The following is a 20,233-nucleotide window of genomic DNA, read 5'->3' as shown; positions in this document are numbered from 1 at the left end:
CCGTTACTTAAAATACATGTATGATACAATCAAGACGTAATAAAAGCAAAATGGGTTGAATAAAAAATTTAAAAGAATACCTACTAACTCACCAAAGAACGTTCATCAATTTCAGACTCGTGTTCTTTGCGTGTGCGGCTAAAATACACTTAAAACACCTCTTAGACCTTGAATAATCTAAACAACAGCCTGCTCCTATGAAGCACTTCGTGATAATATCCCAATTCTTTTGAAAACAGCCATACAATGCACTTTTTTGATATCGAATAAAAGTGCATATTTTCTGAAAATCGGTCTCATTCGGTTGATTCAAGAATTATACAAACTGAAGTCCGTAATGTTGTCAAAATGTTTGTCATACTTTTATCAAACTTCAATCTTCTGCTATGTTTAATCATTGATCTTGCTATACTCGCTCGGAGTGCTTAACGACTGTATAATCCATGACTAAAATCATGTGTACAGCTGGATTAAGCTTTGTGCAAAATCGTGATGGGAATGCTTTTCATCGTTCTACACGAAGAACTAGGAAATGAAGGCAACTGACTAAACAAAACGATCAAAGTGGGCCATCAGTTTATAAATAATGTCGCAAAATATCAAGTATTAAAGCTGTCTTCACAGCTTCTCCCAATGACGATGACCTAAATTTAAAGTAGACGTGACTTATAATGAGACAGTAGTGCCCAAGTCAATACTGGTACTTTTGGTCGAAAACTCCTATAGTGCTCGAAGCCACAATTGCCGATCTCAGAATCTCGCACTAGTTCTCCTTTACATTCACTGTTTATAAGTTCGAGGAAGTTGATCGATTTGTTCGGAGGAAAGAAAGCCCGATAAACAAACCTGTGCCTTCAAGTGCTGCCTCAAGATATCTTAATTTCATTGAAAACAGGCATAGACACTTAAAATTAAATGTAACGTGTATAGAAAACAGAATGTTATTAATTATTACAAGTTGTTTTTAAAAAAATGACTAATTTCATTTAATCGCTGAAACTATTTACAGTTATTTGAAACGCGGACCGTCACAGATGGCCGTAATGGCTCGAAATTTGCTTAATGAACAACTTTATGTGATAAATTTGTTTACTTAGATGTAACATATGCCAATTGGGTAATGCGTTTCATTACGTTTTCCTATTTAAAGTAACCAGGGAGCCCCTTCAGTTCATTAAAGACAATAGAACTTGGTTCTTTTTTTATGAATTGCATTGTTCGGCCTTGAAATTACAATATGGAACTCCCTATGTTATTGATATTTAGAGTGATATCTTTTTCCGAAGGCTGAAATGTTTAATACACTTGTACTTATTCCCACATTTATACGTTGCTCTGAATACAAGATTGTTTTTGTCTCAATCATAGGCAGTAAATGGGACAACAAACCTAAGTTTAAAACTACATTTTGTCTGTTGCATTTCACGCTTGCCAGGTGTACACGCTTTGGGATGATTATTTGAGTAACATGTATGTAATTGACCTGAAATTCAACCTGTTTTCAGTAATTATTCCTAATGCTAGATGCCATAACTGATATACATTTGACTGAATCTCTGATTATTTTACTTACCTTTTTCAGTCGTCTTTGATTTGTTTATGATGAAGCAATCCGATAACTTCGCGGGCGCAAGATGTGATATAAGGTATATTGCATTGTTCATCTTCGCTTCATAAAGACGTTCCATAAAGACGATAGTTGATGTTTTGCTCAGACATCAAGACAGGAATGAGAAAAACATTAAGAATAAAACCCTACGATTGAGGAAGCGGCAGAGCAATTGTTAAAACGACTGATTACAGCAAAGAAAGTAATAAACAGCTACCAAATGAAAATTACGACTGTAAAGCAACACAGGGTGACATTAATCATATGGTGGAAATGGCACGTGAAATCATTGAAAACATGTGACCAGGATGTCATTGACAAGGCGACCTACAGTTTCCTTAATCCAATAACAAACATAATACACGCACCATGATGGCATCTCCTGCCAAAATACTTTTATTTGTGGCTGTTGCAGTTAAACAAACCATATCGTTGAATTTCTAGACTATTTCATAAAACAAATCGTCCAAAGACCACCAACATTTGTGAAGTATGCAAAAGACTACATATATATATATATATAATATATATATATATATATATATATATATATATATATATATATATATATATATATATATATATATATATATATATATATATATATATATATATATATGAATGCAAAACATAAAATACATCCTCGTTCAAGTTAAGGTAAAGCACAAGAATAATTTATACAATGTCAGCCTCAATCCAAGCATCAGTCAGACCAAAACATAACAATTTTAGCAGCTCTCTTTGATGACCAATGGCTACCATCAACCTAAAAACGTGGGGAATAAAAAACAATTCAAGTGACAGATAAAGGGATTCCACATTGTTCTCGAATCACCATTTGGATGAATCACAAACATAAAAACATTTTCAAGTGAGCCACATTACATGACCAGGTCCAATCACGATCAAAACACCGGTTTCTGGCCATGTTTCCCGTTATTGTGAAACCACATTGATCTACTCAACATACCATATCACTAACAAAGGTGGAACCTGTGAGTGAAGTAGCCGTCATGAATGATGGAATTAATTAATTACGGCCACTTCACACATCGTTTTGCCTTTGTTAGTGATACAGTATTGTGAGTAGATCAATGTAATTTCATAATAACGGGAAGCATGGCCAGACATCACATTAATTAACTGACTTATTAATTAATTAAATGAGACAATTAAAAAAATGAATTTGTTGCAAATCAATTAATAGCTGATTAAGTAAGTAAGAAATTAATCTATTTTATTGCTTGATCAATTAATCAATCAATCAATAGATTGATAAATTAATGAGTAAGTCATTTCACGATCTGTAAAATGTTACGTATCGTTTAAATGGACAAATGTGTACATAGATTATAGCTAAAGGATGACTGACCAGATTCGAATCTTGTTTCTTGTTAGAATATTCTCAGTCAATTATTTGAGCCGCCGTGATCAAAGTCATTGGAATTTACACATGCTCGAAAACTAAAAGCTTAGACTAGTGAAACAATACTTGTGATATATTAGGCTTTAATCATTTTCAGAAGTGACCAATTGTTTACGAGTAGGCTGGTTTCGATAAGACATAAAACATAAAAAGTATGCTACTAAACGGATTTGGTGATGTCATTATCCCTGATGACAAAGTGATATTGATCAAAGCTTTCGGATTATAATGAATCTACGTATGTACATGAGGAAATACTGAGTGTGTCCATAATTAGACGTGAATTGGCTTTAAGTAGTTTCCGTTATTTAAGAAAGAACAGCCCTTACTAAGCACTTAAATGGCAAGTTTCAGATGCAAAACATTTCTGAGGTGAAGGCTGTGAAGTTTTTAGAAGGTAACAGACACACTTCACAGATCATCATATACGCTATTTTAGTGTAGCTTAATCAAAACAATCAACTGAGCAATAAAAGAAAGAGCACCATTTTTAAAAACTACAAAAATCACAAACTGAGCGTGACCAGGTAACGGTATCCCCTTGTCCTGTATATTTATGTACCAAATATGAAGAATTCAGTTATATCTTCATCACCGTCCCTATTTACAATATATTTTACTTCACTCTTTTAATCTGAAGAGGACATCTGAAGAGGACATCTGAAAGAAGGGATTCTGTCCCACATTAAAGACGCAATTTCTTAATCCCTTGGTCTTGCATCAGTGAGTTCTCCTACCTGGCAAACACTGTTATTTTTTTGCCCTAGCGTTAGTTAACGTTAACGTTAGTTAACGCAAACGTTTCTCATCTTTGCTATTCCTCCCGGGGGTTACTCCCATAGAAAGGTGTACAGGCGCTCGGCATGTGCCGTCCAAATATTTTCCTTTCACGAAAAATCACTAAACATGGGTCGACTTTTCATCCGAAAAAACTTCCGGACGAAGTATATGGTTCGATGACAACAAATATCCAGTGCTTCAGAAAAAAAAACTTCATACGCAACATATAAAGGTGAATACTCCCACGTCATTTGTCAACCAAATCCCTAACAATGATAACCCTTAACATGCATATATGCATTAAATTACAGTCAATGGTAGAAAGTATAAAATACGGTATTAATTCTTTATCTTCATCTCTGAACATTACCGAGCGATTTTGAATGTGGCGTCTTCGCCAGGTTACTGGATACCGTACGTTGTGAGTTCGAACTCGATCGAAAAATTTACTGTATTTTACAGTCGTGTTTATGAAACGCCTTTATCAGATAAAGATGGAGAGAGTACATTTAACTTTACAGTAATTTCCACGTTTATTTAACAGTTGGTAATAGGAGGTAAAAGATTTCCATAATGGCTCTCAGATCGTGTAATGAACCAATGGTGTGTGATAAACCTGTTGGCTTACATGTAACACATGTTAAGGGGGCATTTCGGTCGACTCCTTATAAATACCTAATGAGAGACAGTTTTCTTTTCATTAACGACGACTGAACAGGTTCGTTATCATATGTACAGCGTTGTTTGGCCGTGACACCGAAGATGAAAGTCTCCACATTGCTGATATTTGGAGTGATCTGCTTCTTCCAAAAGGTATATGTTCCCTTTTACCTTACTTGTTTGCGTGTTTGTTTGTTTTTGTTTACAAGTTTATTCGAGTATCGGATCGTATTTTCATAATTTTCACCTCAATAGAAAATAATGTAAGTTTTCAATCGGGTTCGAACTCACAAGCCAGTTAGAAATATTAGTCCATCTGAGAATAAGGCGACCAATTTTTACCCGTCTTTTTTAAGATTGTAAGCGTCACCCGTTTTGAAATGATTGTTTTGTGTGTAGTTTTGTGTGTTTTGAATTAAAGAACGTTCCTCGCCTTTCGGAATCATTTCTCTCAATGTAACGTGGTATAATTGAAATAATTCTGACTGAAATTGGATTGTTTTTTTGGACAATGGATTTAGAACCATATGGCGGATCAGTTAGGGTGCAATATGCCATTTATAATGTACTCTCTCCATCTTTATCTTATAAAAGCGTTCCATAAACACGACTGTAAAATACAGTAAATTTTCGATCGAGTTCGAACTCACAACGTACGGTATCAAGTAACCTGGCGAAGACGCCACATTCAAAATCGCTCGGTAAAGTTCAGAGATGAAGATGAAGAATTAATAACGTATTTTTTGACTTTCTACCATTGACTGTAATCTAATACATATATGTATGTTAAGGGTTATAATGCGCATGTAAGGTTAAATACTTATCAAATGCACATTTCATAAAAACGTAAAATCCCTTAGACATTAAGGGTGTTTTTCACGAATGTAGACTAGTATAGCTTCTTTCGATGTCGTCAAGCTCTCACTCACTCACTCAAAATTACTCAAAAAATACAACATGTTCCTATACAGTCTACTGTAATGTTAGCTTTTCGGTGAACACAACTTCTGTTATTACATCATGGCTTAACCCCTATGACAAGCCAAGTTTGAAGTTAAGGACTAAATGTAGACTTTCGACTCCCCACTATTGCTTCAGGAATCAATTGACGTATGCGAATTATTAGTTTTACATATTTGTGGATTGACCTTCAGAGCCTAATTTCGTCAAAATAGCATTATGAAACATGGACAGAACCTTGAATCAAGGAACGTAGCTTCAGAAATATATACGCGTACTGAATAAATCAAGAAGTCTTTGATATTCTTTTTTCCAGTATATGGTTATCGCCAGTCCCCTTATCAAAGGGAATCTGTCTTCATTAAAGGTGTTAAAGGCGTCAGATTGTCTTGCGAGGAAATTTACTTACTAGATTACAAATTCAATGGAAAACAAAATGGCTATGACAGCGTCATAATACTCTTACAGACTAGAACAAACTCTGTCCCTAGGATCGAGTCCCCTACCTTTAATCGACAGATATTAGGCAGAAATGTCAGTCTTCTCTTCGCAATCGGGGATTGTTTCCAAATTGAATCTCCGAGAATTGTTAAATTCATGTAAGCTCTTTAAATTTTGTGATTGGTCATACGGCACATCATACTATTACTTTATCTAAGGTATTTTAAGAAGAAAAAGAGTCTGGATATGTTGATATTGTAAATAGTTTTGTGATTTTTTAAAACATTTTTCATTTCATCTTTAATTTTTAAAACATTTTTGAAACATCATTAAACCCAATGGAGATGAAATGTATCCCGGGTGACAAAGTGGTGACACACCGCTGCATTTAGTGTCACAAACCTACGTATGCGCTTTAGCAAATAACTGAATGACAACGTCTGACTTTTCATTTTCAAAGTTTGCCGCAAAGCAGGGGTGTAGTGATCAATGCAGATGGCACATATTCATCATTTCGTATCATGTTTGCTTATTTGTTAAAACCTGACTCGTCAGACTTGACGATAAAAAGACTTACACCCCCGTGCTGACTTAATTCAAAAATCTAGCAAAATATATTTCTTTATATTATGATTGCAATTTCAAAAGAAGACAAAAGACAGAAACGCCTCATAATCTCCTTAACACCTCAGTTAATCCCGATCCCGGGCCTTTCAAACCGGGGTTTAAGGCATAAAACGTGCCTCGGGGACAAATATTCGGGCTTTCACATTTTATCAATTCTCTTTCGATATACCACTGGTGGTCATAAAGCTATTGATGTAAGAAACAATTCTCACCATCTTAGTGTTTTGAGAATCGGAAATTTTATTTGCCCTATAGAGTTGACAATGGCATGGCGGCCATTTTAAGTTTCAAAAATCGGGGAATCATGGGTAAATTTTGTCTCTCTTGAACTAAATTTTGTACGGTGACTCTGTTGTTATTCGTGTATTGCTTAGAGAATGGTCGAAAGTTTCATTGAGGAAAGTTTTAGCAATAGTTTAAGTCTTTCAATATTGAGGCGCAAACTACCTTGAGGCGAAAGTGTGTCACAGCATGTCCTTGTTGTTTTACCATATATCTTTCTTTCACGACTTTGACTGTGTATGTGTACAGATACTTTGTTTATAGTCTGCGCTTTGCTGTGTCGTGTCGTGCTATGTTTGTCATACACAATACCTATGGCATTTTAACTCACGATTGTTGATAACGGATGGGTATGATTGCTATTCATAAACTCGATGTTTCAAAGCCTTTCCTGACTTGAGTCTTAGAGTGTGAGTAATTCACAAACGTTTCCATGTCAAAATTCATCAAAGGGAAGTAAGAATGCATGAAGAAATGATCGAACGGCGTCTACGTGTCCTTTAGCGGTGACATTTCCTCTAGACACGGCAGTATTGATAGCTCTTTCACTGAGTACCTGAGCATTGGTGTAATTGCGATGATATCATAATCAATTATCGATTATTGACGTCGGGTAACGAGCTTGAAAGGAAGCGCGTGCCTTGAAATTGAAAGAGTGTAATAACATATTCAATATGTATAATGAAAACGTTACATAATGTGTGATTATACGCTTCTGCTTATCGGAACACACGTGTGTTGTACGTTAGTGTGTGTGTCGGTGTATTTGTTCGTGTGTCTTTGTGTTTGTCTGTGTGTCTGTGTGACGTCAAACGTTGTCATTGATTACGCATCGATAACTCAAAACGTTCTCAGCCAGCAGTCAAATTATTCGAAAGTGTTTTGATGTAAACACTAATCTAGTTCTGATATTTTTTGTGTAAAGTTCACAGTCAGTGGTTGTTAATTTTGTAGAATCAATGAACCTTAAATTGGTGAAAGTTCATGAAAATATGAATTGCACAACATAACTACCATTAGCATGAGAAAGAAGACGATACCATCTTCATTAGAATTAAACAATCTACCAAACGTCTGCAAATTTTTTGTGTGTCTCAAAAAGCAGGCAGTCTAATTTTGAGTAATCTAACATAAATAATATTCAGGCTTTACAGTTTACAATATGAAGTGCAATACTGCATTTTTACATAATCATTTTAAGACTGAAATGAACAAGAACGCGAACGATTGCGAAAGAGATTGCCCAATCACAAAAGAACTGAATTGAGAGATATCTAGAGTTTTTCTAGTAATAATTGCTAATTTTGATTTGAAGTATATGTTCTTACTGTATTTACTCATGGACCCATTTGGCTTTTGTTCCACAGGCGAAAACTTCAAGTTTTGAACTACAGAAGAGAGCTGAAGACGGTAAGTGCCATAGACGGATTAAAAACAGAGTTTCAAGTAAACACGATTGGAACTAATTTTGGAGAATATGATATTGTAGTAATGTTGGTTTCAACAGCTAATTTATGGTCATCTATTTTTCTTTTTTTGGCGATTCATATGTTTTTGTGGGTGATTTTTAATATTGTACCTTTTAGATAGAAGGCAACTAACACTTTTGATAAATTTGAACAGTTAAAAGATTCTACACACACATACACACATACATACATAAATACACATACATACATACATACATACATACATACATACATACATACATACATACATACATACATACATACATACATACATACATACATACATACATACATACATACATACATACATACATACAGACGTACATACACAGACAGACAAACAGACAGACAGACAGACGTTGTAACCGTCAAGTTCGCCATTCTTTACAATATTTTGGTCCAACGATATTTTGCTTTTAATATCCACCACAATTTATATTCTCTACAACAGACCACCATATGACAATACTAGGCGTAACCACCAACAATGAAATGGTTGTCTTGGATGAAGACGGTGCGTGGACTGATCCGATCGAAAACAGTTGCTGTGTTCTAAATGTGGCGGTACAACCTGGTGGAATCGTTGTCGGAGTGGGTACGGACAACCAGCTCTACGAATGGAAGTCAAGGGGTGGTGTATGGTCCTGGGTTGGCCCCATAGAAAACAGCTGCTGTGTAAAATCTATCAGGATGGGCACAAGAGGGTTCTTGATTGGAATCAGCCCCGACAACAGGCTGTTGGCTAGATCAAAGCTCAAGGGGGCAACATGGCAAAGACTAAAGAAAGGTTGTTGCTTCAAAGCTGTTGAAGTGGTTTCGGACGGCAGGCTTTTCGGTGTAAACAAGAAAAACATAATTAAAATCAAGACAGATATGTTTACTGGAAAATGGATCACTAGTAAAGTTAGCGGACCTAAAGTCAAGGATGTGATACATTTGGATGACGCCGAAATTTCAGTTGGTCTTTCTGTAGATGGATGTCAACTCTATAAGATTGACGACACAATGACATGGGTGCCTTATATGAGCACTGGAGATACTTGCTTCATATCTATAGGCGAAGGAGAGGATCCAGGTTAGTACTTTTATTTCAGTTCACCAATATGAACATACAATTGGCAATGTATGTTTTTGTTCTGTTCTTAAACCAGAAGAAAAACATTCAAGATATCACGGTCGATTCTACCGAGAGTTAGTAATTATTCACTTGCAACAGAACTCTTTTGCATGAGTAATGTTCACAAATAGAAAATCGAGGATAAACGACCTGACTTTTTCTCCAAAAGAAGCAAATATAACAAATTTTATTTGTAGAACATCACCCCAAACAATCATTATAATTGTATGACCCAAGTTAAATTTTCAAGTAATTACATGAGAGTGTTTTGAAGTAAAGAGACTTTACACATCTACCTGTCTTAGTTTGTGTGAAACGTACGTGACAAGGACCCAAAATACTTGACGGATTTTTGTTGCACCCCTTACCCTACGATCCCGCATCGAGCATGTGATGGGAAGATCCACGCAAGATAACACTTAAAGACATAATATTTTCTGTGTGTTTACCTTTGGTAAAGAAGGTTCTATCAATATGTTGGCAAGACCAACATCAGTGTAAAATACCAGAATCGGACAGACGGATAAGCGATGCGGCTTTGAAACTTGAAGCACTGTAGTTAAAATAGATTTTGATAGCTTCTTTATCGTCATATATCTTAAGATATGAAGAATCCTTCATGGATTGAAGGTTTTAGCAAACATGCATATAAACTACGGACACTGTGTATCGTATCTAAAATATTGGATGAATTTAATTACTCATTTACATATCGATGCCTAAAATTCGCACGTTAAACTCTATGTTTTATTCTTTGTTTACCCAACAGTCGTTGAGTGACACAAGCATTAAGTCATTGTCAAAGGGATTGCAGGTGAAAAACACAGAGGTGAGTTTCATTCTGTGCTACCTGTGGAAAATCCACGGCACCTCTCGAACGCTTGATTTGTTGTACTTTTCAGAAAAGGTCACTTTTTTCGATTACATGATGAACTCGATCGGAGAGGAAATAGTATGTTATTATTATTACTTCAGGCAATGTGTCCATACCAGCATTACACAAACAAAAGGAAAATTAAACTGAAATTATCAAAAAAAAAACACAGAAAGGAGAAAGAGATAATAGAGAAACACTTGCGAAAGAAAGACTTAAATTGTGTACAACTGCTTCCTCCAGAAACGGAAAATCCTACTGTGGCAATTCCAGTCTGAATTACATATGACAGAAATCAATGCGTTTGAAGATCTATCAATTCTGCATTTAAATTTGTAAATACTTTGTCGGATAACTTCCCCGAGAGACATAATATTGTTAGACGCAAACATATTTGAAGCACTGCTACCAGCAGATACACCTACAAGCCTCCTCCGAATCCAAACATTGTTATATATAACTTTTAGTTTGTTCAAAACCTTTGATTTGTAGTGCAACCACAAATGGCGGCAATAAATATTCCTACAGTAAGCAGAAAACAACACTTTCTTGACATCAGTACAGCAGTGTTTACATTGTCTCAATAGCATATTGACTCTAACACAGAAAGTACGTCTTTGTCGTTCAATATCGACATCATCAGCCTTATCATTTGTAATAACATGCCCCAAGTGAGTGCGCTAACCTGATAACCTGGTGTAAATTTCATTTTGTATCAGTCAAAGTTAATCTGACTAAATTGTATTCTGATTCCAATAAAACAGTCACAGATATTTTCACCAAGGGTACGCAACGAATATAGGGTTTCAATTCAATTTTATGATATACTTAGTATTTTCCCAGTGTAACCATGACTGTTAGTGTTACCCCTTGGACTACCAACAGGCTGCATGAGTTTTCGTTGTTTTCTATATGTCCTCTAGGTTTGAGCTGGATACCGGACAATCTGCGTACGGACAAGTTTGATCTGACTTCACTTCATTATGGATGTATACGGGAACTATACTCTTTCGTGCCTCCACATTGTATCTTAGACCTACAGTGACTTATCCACAACGTCGATCTTGGTCTTAAAGCCCCACTAGCTGTAACTCTTGAAATTTGTTGACCTCAAAATATCTTCCTATTCTCTCCACGTTTCACTTTATTCTACCATAGGAAGAAATACTGGCTATTACTGCTTGAAGAAACCATTCCTTTGTGAAACATTTGACAAATCATTTCAAATGTTAAGGGTCATTTTGTTTTCCTGCCATTTTCAAAAAGTGGTAATATTACAAAGGAACATTCACATCAATGCATTACATTGGACTGCTCTGTGCAGTTTATGTGAAGATTTCAGTGGAGATATGCACAGTATCCACGCTTTTTTCTTTTTCACATGGGGCTGCGATTTAATGTTTTGGCAAACATTTAATCACAGTGTAATTTTTATCTTGTTCAAAATTGCATTATACAGTCCCATAGAGTAGTTAATAATAAGTGTATACACGCTAGTAAATTAGTACACACTCACAAAATTAGTTTAGCTTGAAAGTAAAATCATAAAAATAATGCTAAAATACACAGCTAGTAGGGCTTGATTGTAGAAGTATAACGGTTCTTACCGGTTAATAGATTTTAGTCCGTTTAGATTGTATGTTTTCTAAGACTTATAAACACTTGCTAGCAGTGGTCCGGCATGGTCCAACTTAATGCTCTTTTACTTTGAATGGATATGATTATTAGACCATTTTCGATGTCATATTGTGACCAACAGGAATTGAGGATGCATACGTAAGAAAGGTGGTATAGATTTATATTGGGCTTCGACGATACGGAATGTATCCGATATACTAATCATTACCTGCTTAAGCAATAATTGTTCATTGGTGATAGGCATATTTGATTGCATGATGATACATAATATTTATCAACAGGATATAGAATTTAGAAAATTGTGTTTTAATGAGAGATAAATAAAACACTTGATAACTCCCTGTAAACACTTCACATGGTATAATATGGTCAATAAAGGTCTTAAATAAACTAAAGCTTTATGGAAATGCTGTTATACTATCATCATCATCATCATCATCATCATCATCATTGCAATAATCATTATTGCCATCACCATTGCCGCCATCACTGACAATATCAGCATCATCGTCATTATATTCGTCTTCATCGTTGTCATGTGGTCATGTGCAATAAGGCCCGTATGACAAAAGTATACACTTTACCTATCTTTCAGACAACTTTACGCATTTTGAATCATTATTTGATCGTATATTTCAATCTTACTGGCGCATTTGCATCAAAATGTATTATGGTAATTGGATATCCCTGGTGAAGTGACTGGAGTTATACTACTCTTTGTATCGTGCCCATTGTTTTAACCCGACTGCTTAGTTTCCATAGCGGACAGTTTATAAAAGAAGCATACTAATTAATTATGCATTCCAGTTGATGGGTACTGTTTTAAACAAAAGAAGTGTAAAAATAACTAGTAAACGTGTACTCTGCTGGTAAAGCAATACAAAAGAAAAGTCCGCAAACGGTTAACCAATACAACAGAAAAAATTACATATTCATTATGATAACAACCGAGTTCACTTACATAATATAAACCAGATATGAACTGAATATGCTCACGTGTTTTATCAACAGGTTCATCAATAGTAGTACGCTTCACAGAACAATGAGATATATGTTATCACTATATGTAGCAGGTTTTTTTTCAACTTCGCACAGTACTCTCAGAGTTTAATCACTAATTACAAAACTTTATTTAATATGCAAATGAGCTGTTAATTAACTTGACACTGCTCAATGCTTTATGGGACAATTAGATATCCATCAGATCAACATTTGTAGCACGTTTTATTCAATTTAATGCTGTAATTTTAGAGTAATGTCACTAATTACAAAGTTCATTAAATATGCAAATAAACCCTAAATTAACTTGACACTGTTCAATGATTCATAGCACAATTAAATATTTATCAAATCAATATCTGTAGCACGTTTCACAAAATTTTGGTGCCGAAATTTCAGAGTTATATACCTAATTACAAAGTTTATTAAATATGCAAATGAACCCTTAATTAACTTTACACTACTAAATGCTTTACAACACAGTTAGACATCTGTCGTATCAGTATGTGCAGCAGTTTTCATCACATTGATGCAGTTATTTCGGAGTTATATGACTAATTATAAGACTTTGTGAAATATGCAAACGAGCTAATTATTAACTTGACACTGCTCAATGCTTCTCAGTACAATTGGATATTTATCAGATCAACATCTGTAGCAAGTTTCATGAAATTTAACTCTGTAATTCTGGAGTAATATCACTAATTACAAAGTTCGTTAAATATGCAAATGAACCCTTAATTAACTTCACACAACTAAATGCTCTACACCACTATTAGATATCTGTCGGATCAGTCTCTGCAGCAGATTTCATCACATTTGGTGCAGTTATTTTGGAGTTATTTCACTAATTACAAAACTTCATAAAAATATGCAAATTACCAATTTGTTAACTTGACACTGTCAAATGCTTCTCAGTACACATACATATTTATCAAATCAATATCTGTACCTAATTTCACTGACTTGGGTGCCGTCATTTCAAAGTTATATACATAATTACAAAGTTCATTAAATATGCAAATGAACCCTTAATTAATGTCACACTACTAAATGCTTTACACTACAGTTAGATATTAGTTGGATCATTATCTTCAGCAGATTTCATCACATTTTGATGAAGTTTTAACGAGTTATATGACTATTACAGACCTTCATAAAATATGCAAATGAGCTATTTATCAACTTGACACTTCTTTATGCTTCTAAGTATAATTAGATATATATCAGATCAATATTTGTTGCAAGTATCATCAAGTTTGATGCAGGAATATCAGAGTTATCTCAGTAATAACAAAAGTTCATTAAATATGCAAATGAGAAGATAATTGACATGACACTCACAGTATCATCATAATGTTCTTAGATTGTCATCTGTGAAAAGTTTCATGAAATTTGTGCAGTATTTCTTGATATATGTCTACACTGTCATTACCGTCTCCATAGGGAAACCATTGTACGGAAAAAAACGATATTGTATAACTTCATTAATATGCAAGCCACACTAACCAAAATCTAATCAGTTCTTGCAAGTAGCATATGGTACCTGTGTACCAAATCTGACTTGAATCCGTTCAGGCGTTTTTGAGTTATCGTGTAAACAGACAGACAGACAGACACACACACACACACACACTAACACACACACACACACACACACACGGACAGACAGACAGACATCGCTATGACAATAGCCCACGTGTTTACACACGTGAGCTAAAAATGCACATAAAGAAACATGTGACAAAAGTATTTTCCGACTGCAATATTTTACAATATTTCAAAATTTTACTTCAAATATCACATCACCTTTCACGACATTTATTGTGACAAAGAGTCGGCTGATTTAGTGTCAATTTTGATGGTAGATTGTTCATCGTTTGAGTCTGGTGCTTTACTAACAGTGGCAGTACTGGGTCGTACGTCTTTCAGTTCAGCACTTACATTAATACCTTGGCTCGACGATGTATCGGTATACTCAGATTTCATCAACTTCGATTGTGGAGGCTGCAAGGCATCCGACACAGATTTAATTAGATCATCACTGGTCCGTTTGTAGTTTCGTATTGCCGAACTCCTATGGCCTGTCCGTTCAGCGATCAGTTACTCGTCAAAATTGTTGCAAAATAGAGTGGTTGCCTTTGTGACCTGTCAACAATAAACGATTTATTAGAAGACAAATTTCCAAATTTTATTACAACATGATATTGTTTTAACCCTGCCAAACACTATATAGAAATAAACCTTGATTACCTTTCCGGAGTGCCCAGTGTGGTATCCAGATGTACCTGCTTGTGTTGTCATTTGTTTGCTATAACTTTGCAGTGTATGGATTCCAATCTTTTGTGATGAGAATTTAATGTCACCAGCTTTCTTAGAAGTTATTGGTCGGCGATAGAATGGTCCCCCTTTTGGAAAGTGGGATATATATTTGTTGAACAATTTGACGACACAACGAGGATTGTCAGCCTGAGCATAGTGTTTGACTGTCTTATACTTTTGTCCGGGTTTTCGGTAAAAACCACCCTTGTCGATTTTGACGGGTTTCCTTGAAATACGACGTATTCATCGGTGGTATCGTGATGGAATAATTGGTCTACTGTCAGCGAGGCGTATTCATCTGCAGCACTTAAACAAAAGATTTTACACATTGTAAAAATAAACTGCGTAGCTCAAACCAAACCTAGCGCGGTGTTCGTATCAAAAACATGTTCCCATAATTTTTCTTCGTCGGCAAGAGAATACGACTCTGTCTGTTTCTTTCTAATGCCAACACCTGAATGAGAAAGCGCTTTCATAACCCCGTCTAAAGTGTTTCTAAATTCTAGAAAGCTAGTATTACTGTCTTTGGTCCATGAAATTTAAATCCGGCCTGTTACATTCATCGCGCAAATACCTGTAAATAGCGCAACGGAGCTGTCGCAACGATTCTGGAGGATAAACCTGGCCGTCTTGTCTTCTGCATTCTATTACGAATTAGCATAACCAGAAATTCAGCTCATGGGACTGTAAACCTCCGTCCAAATTTGGAACGAATGTATACGGCTCAACGGTTTGGACGACATTAATCATTTTTTGGTTTCTTTGCAATTGCCATATATCACACGTGGAAACACCCCATTTCGTAGCCTTACGAGTAGCTTTCAGAATACGTTCTTGTTGGTATTTGTGGACCGTTCCGTTGTCAACCGGAGGCGGAAAGCGAAATTCTTTCTGGATATTCGTTAGTTTGAAATCTTCAGCGTCGTCCACATCTATCGGTGACAAACAATATTCCAAATCCCAGTCAATTTCCGGCAAGTTAGATTCAGAAAAATGAACTGCCATCGTACTAGTGACACAATCGCTCAGCACAAAGAAAATGTGCGATGACTAGGTCTGCCGACAAGAAACAGGGATGAAATCGAACCATGAGTGCACGTGATAGAGCTGCACCTGCGAATTTGAATAATAAAACTTACCCAATCAACTACCTGATAGTTCGTTGTTTTCTATTCGGCATCTGTTTGTCAGTTTATGAATAAATGGAAATGATTACAGATTTCAGCTGCATTGTTTTGCGCTTGAATTTTGCCCCGTGAACATTGTGATATAAAAGACTTGCGTAACTTCAGCAACACGTACACAATTTTCAAGAATGTCGGCTTTGGGGGGAAAGTCGCTGAAAACTCGCCAAAATCGCAGTATAAATGGGTTATAGTCCTCGTACTGGTAGGTTTACTAGGAAAAGCAGACACTTTTGGGGTCTCAGTCAGGTCACAGACAAAGAGAAACACGGATATTGTTCAAGGCGTGAAGCGGTTACGTAACCCATCCATGTTCGCCTCGCCTCAGGTAGCTCTCGCCTCTCTTTTCCGAAGAAAATTTTCGGATTTTCGCCAATTGTCAACTGAAAGTATGTTCGGCAAAGTTTGTGTTGTTGTTGTCGTGTGGTGCTGAGCGGAATTGGCGTGCTGGCGAAAACGAGAGTGTTTTGAGCTTCAGGAAAGTGAGTTTTACCGTTTTAAAAATTCCTCTCATATTTTTATGAACATATAATGAGTGTGTTTGAACCAAATTTGAAAGTCTTTTATCGATACTGTCTGGTTTTACTCAATGGTTTACGGTCAGTCATAACGCCTTTTACACGTTCGTCAAGGAAGGACATGTTTATGAAACTGCTGGCGTGTTATGTTTTGATTGGCGTGAAGCAGTGTTTCTGCCCTGAGAGCTCACAAAGTAACTATGGTTGCTACGCGACTGGCAGCACGATTCCATCTCGTCGTATTTTTCGCATAATCTCTTGCAATTATCAACCACAAACAAAGTGTCCAAAAGTTTAACACCTTTGAAGCTCATTTTAATATGAAAAGGCCATAGTCTACCGAGACGACCATGGAACAAAAGGCATGCCGCGTTGCTAGTCAGGTAAAAGTCCTCGGCGCTAAGCGCCTCGGACTTTTACCAGACTGAGACCCCAAAAGTGTCCGCTATTCCTAGTAAACCTCCTCGTAGTCGTTCTATAACTAACCATTTAACTATTAAAAAGTGTCCGCGTATCGCTAGAATAAGTTTTTTACAAAATGCTGGTTGAGGGGGCCCGTTTTGCGCTGGCATGCTGCTATTTCACCACAGCCGGCGTGAATTCTCGTACAACGAAGACGAATACTGCACCCACTGATTTTATTTTAGACGTTTATCTGAATTTCAGTTCGTGTGTCCTTATTTTCGCTGGAGTCAAAATGTTTTCTTTTTTTGTAAATCATGGACCGTAGATACGACGATGTCGCAACCACTGTCCGTCACTTATCTATAAAGCGTGTTATCGTCAAACGATCGCTTTACAATGAATATTATGTATATGCTTTTACAAGTTATGAATTGAAACATGTTTCTCGTCCATTTTGTTATATTAAATATAAATAATACGTTCCGCAACTTAAGCACTTCTGGCAGAAAGTGAACATTTGCCTGTCGTGGTCGTTCGTGTATGATGAAGCAACCATGACACACCGGATCAGCGTGACTGTAGTAATTAAAAGATTCGGATACTGTCTATCTCCACTTCACAAGTGTCATGAACGTGATTAATACTATAAACGTTATATTAAAAAATGAAGACAAGGATACGACCAAAATGATTATGTAGAGGTAAACTCTGTGATCTATAATTACAAATTGCTTTTAAGTATTAAGTACCAGGTTTGTAGCATAATAAAGGTAGAATGTCGTTTTGGGCATCTTTTAGATAAAAGATGATAGGTCTTCGTACAATGAGAATTTCTAACTGCATCATGTAGGCTTAATCAACAGTAAAGTGGCCACGGGTGTATTTTGTTGTCCTTTAAAAGCTCATCAATACAGCAATACAACATGTACTTTCAGTGTCCAATTTTGATAAGAGCTTTTTTGGTGAACAAAATCCCTTATTTCACGTTTTGATCTTTCCTATCTCAAGCCAAGTCGCAATTTCAGCACTTAATCTGGACTTTCGGGTCACTATTATGGTTTGAGGAAAGATTCATTCATTGGACTAGTGCACTCGATATGTTATTAATTGCTTTGATTGACCTTCAGTGCCAAAATTCATCACAATAGCCTGCATCTATCGTGAGAAAACCAAATGTTAGGGAATGTAACTCCAAGAAAATACCAAAATTCTGAGTCTATCGCGCAATTTTTGGTTTTGTCATGAATTAATCGCGCACTGATTCATATCCATACATCAACTAGTACATAGTCATGGCGAATTGCCTCATTGAAGTAACAATGGCAAGATGTCGTTATATAGATCTTGATTGACAGATGTCATGCAGACATGCTTGATTTTGTTATGTCGTCACTGCTTTAATACCAATATTTAATTTTGATGCTAATTCGCAAAAGCAAATTTCAAAAAATTAAAACTCCCTCGGGATATCAGAACAATGGTGCTGCCGCACGGCTGTAGCCTGCAGGCGGAAGAGGAGATAGTCGCAGATTACAACTTTTTCTATGTGATTATTTAATTCATGCCAGTTACTCTGTGATGGGTCACATGCCACACCGTGCCATTACTTTGTCTATCTGATTACCTAATTTCAATAAAATACCATGGGTATACTGTGGTTTGTTTTGACGCATTGGCATTACACGAACTAGACATATTGTCTAAATTGAGTTGTTGCCAACACTGTGTGGTGTAATTATCAGCTCAGCAGTAATTCAAGTCGATTACAATAGAAATCAACTCTGCCAAAGAGTAAGCATGCCATTATGTACTCATAGTTACTGAGGCAAAAATATCATTATGAGAACAAATATTTTGTAAAATATTATGTTTTGCTCGTTTTGTTTATAACCTGAATGACGTTCAATAAGGTCATTATAGGAGCCTACGGGGCAGTTCAGTTGATCTAGATAGTTGTGTGTGCAATACGTTTGTTTCTACATTCAATTATACGCAAGTTTTGTATGTAAGATACAGAATAATTGTACATTAAGGTACAACGCGCCTCAGGGAGAGATATTTGGACGATCAAATTTCTACGATTCTTTTCTGATCTACCACTTTTAGGGGCTCATTTTAAAGCTTTTGGAGAAAGAAAAATTCTCACCAGTTTAGTTTTTCGATTATCTAAAATTTTCTTTGTACCCAATAGAGTTAACACAGGGATGGTGGCCATTTTTGAATTTCAAATATCGCAAAATGTTGAGTAATTTGTATCGCTGGTTTCAAACTATGCTCGGTAACCCCTGACTATATTGGTTGAAAGTTTCAGGATAGTTTTATCAAAAGTTTTGAGTCTTTTACCTTCGAGGGGCATACTACCTTAAAAACAAATGCGTTTTGTTGATAGGGCTATCAATAAAAAGAAACCTATTTGTATGTTTTGACAACAAGCTCATTAGAGGTATTTAATTACTTAGTAAGGTCATGCTATTTCATAAGAGCCTAATTGGGCTAGTCAAGGAAGCTAATTAGTGCAACATCATTATCTAAATAAGGAAACATGGGGTACTTACTAATTTGTACAAGGACACCTGTCGCATGCTGTCGTACTGTAATGTTATTCGGCCGTATCTGCAATATTGTAATCACATGAAGTTAGTATAAAATTGTGCAAATTGTGGCGCTATGGAAAAATAACCTTGAATCTGCAGATATGTGAAATTCAAATTATCGTCATTCTTGTATTACCTCGTCTAGAGAAAATGAAAAACAGCCTGAATTTTCACAAAAGTAAGCCGGTGAAAAGTGTAGTCACTTCATGAGCTTCAATATGAGCCCTCGCAAGTGGTCGACCAAAACAGTATCATAAAAGTTTGAGAGTCAGAATATCTACCCTCTAGGCGCATTCTACCTTAATGTGAAAATAATGTTGCTATCAAT

The 20,233-nt window shown here is 36.0% G+C and overlaps 1 protein-coding gene across 2 annotated transcripts in view; it reads left to right on the top strand.

Annotated features, from left to right (window-relative positions):
* The window catches only part of LOC139138690 (uncharacterized), a 13,464-nt gene extending 1,192 nt beyond the window's left edge, over nt 1-12,272 (top strand). The window contains exons 1-5 of one of the 2 annotated variants that reach the window (XM_070707184.1): nt 4,504-4,628; nt 8,153-8,195; nt 8,706-9,329; nt 10,141-10,200; nt 11,169-12,272. In XM_070707184.1, coding sequence (XP_070563285.1) covers nt 4,578-4,628; nt 8,153-8,195; nt 8,706-9,329; nt 10,141-10,151 — 729 coding nt within the window. In that variant the 5' untranslated portion in view covers nt 4,504-4,577 and the 3' untranslated portion in view covers nt 10,152-10,200; nt 11,169-12,272. Of the gene's footprint in view, nt 1-4,503; nt 4,629-8,152; nt 8,196-8,705; nt 9,330-10,140; nt 10,201-11,168 lie in introns of those variants that run through there. The other variant, XM_070707185.1, reaches the window with a different exon arrangement.
* Nucleotides 12,273-20,233: the final 7,961 nt, after the last annotated feature.

Source organism: Ptychodera flava, chromosome 8 (genome assembly GCF_041260155.1).
Source record: "Ptychodera flava strain L36383 chromosome 8, AS_Pfla_20210202, whole genome shotgun sequence".
In the NCBI taxonomy this organism is placed as follows: domain Eukaryota; kingdom Metazoa; phylum Hemichordata; class Enteropneusta; family Ptychoderidae; genus Ptychodera; species Ptychodera flava.
This window is presented reverse-complemented; position numbering and strand designations above follow the sequence as displayed.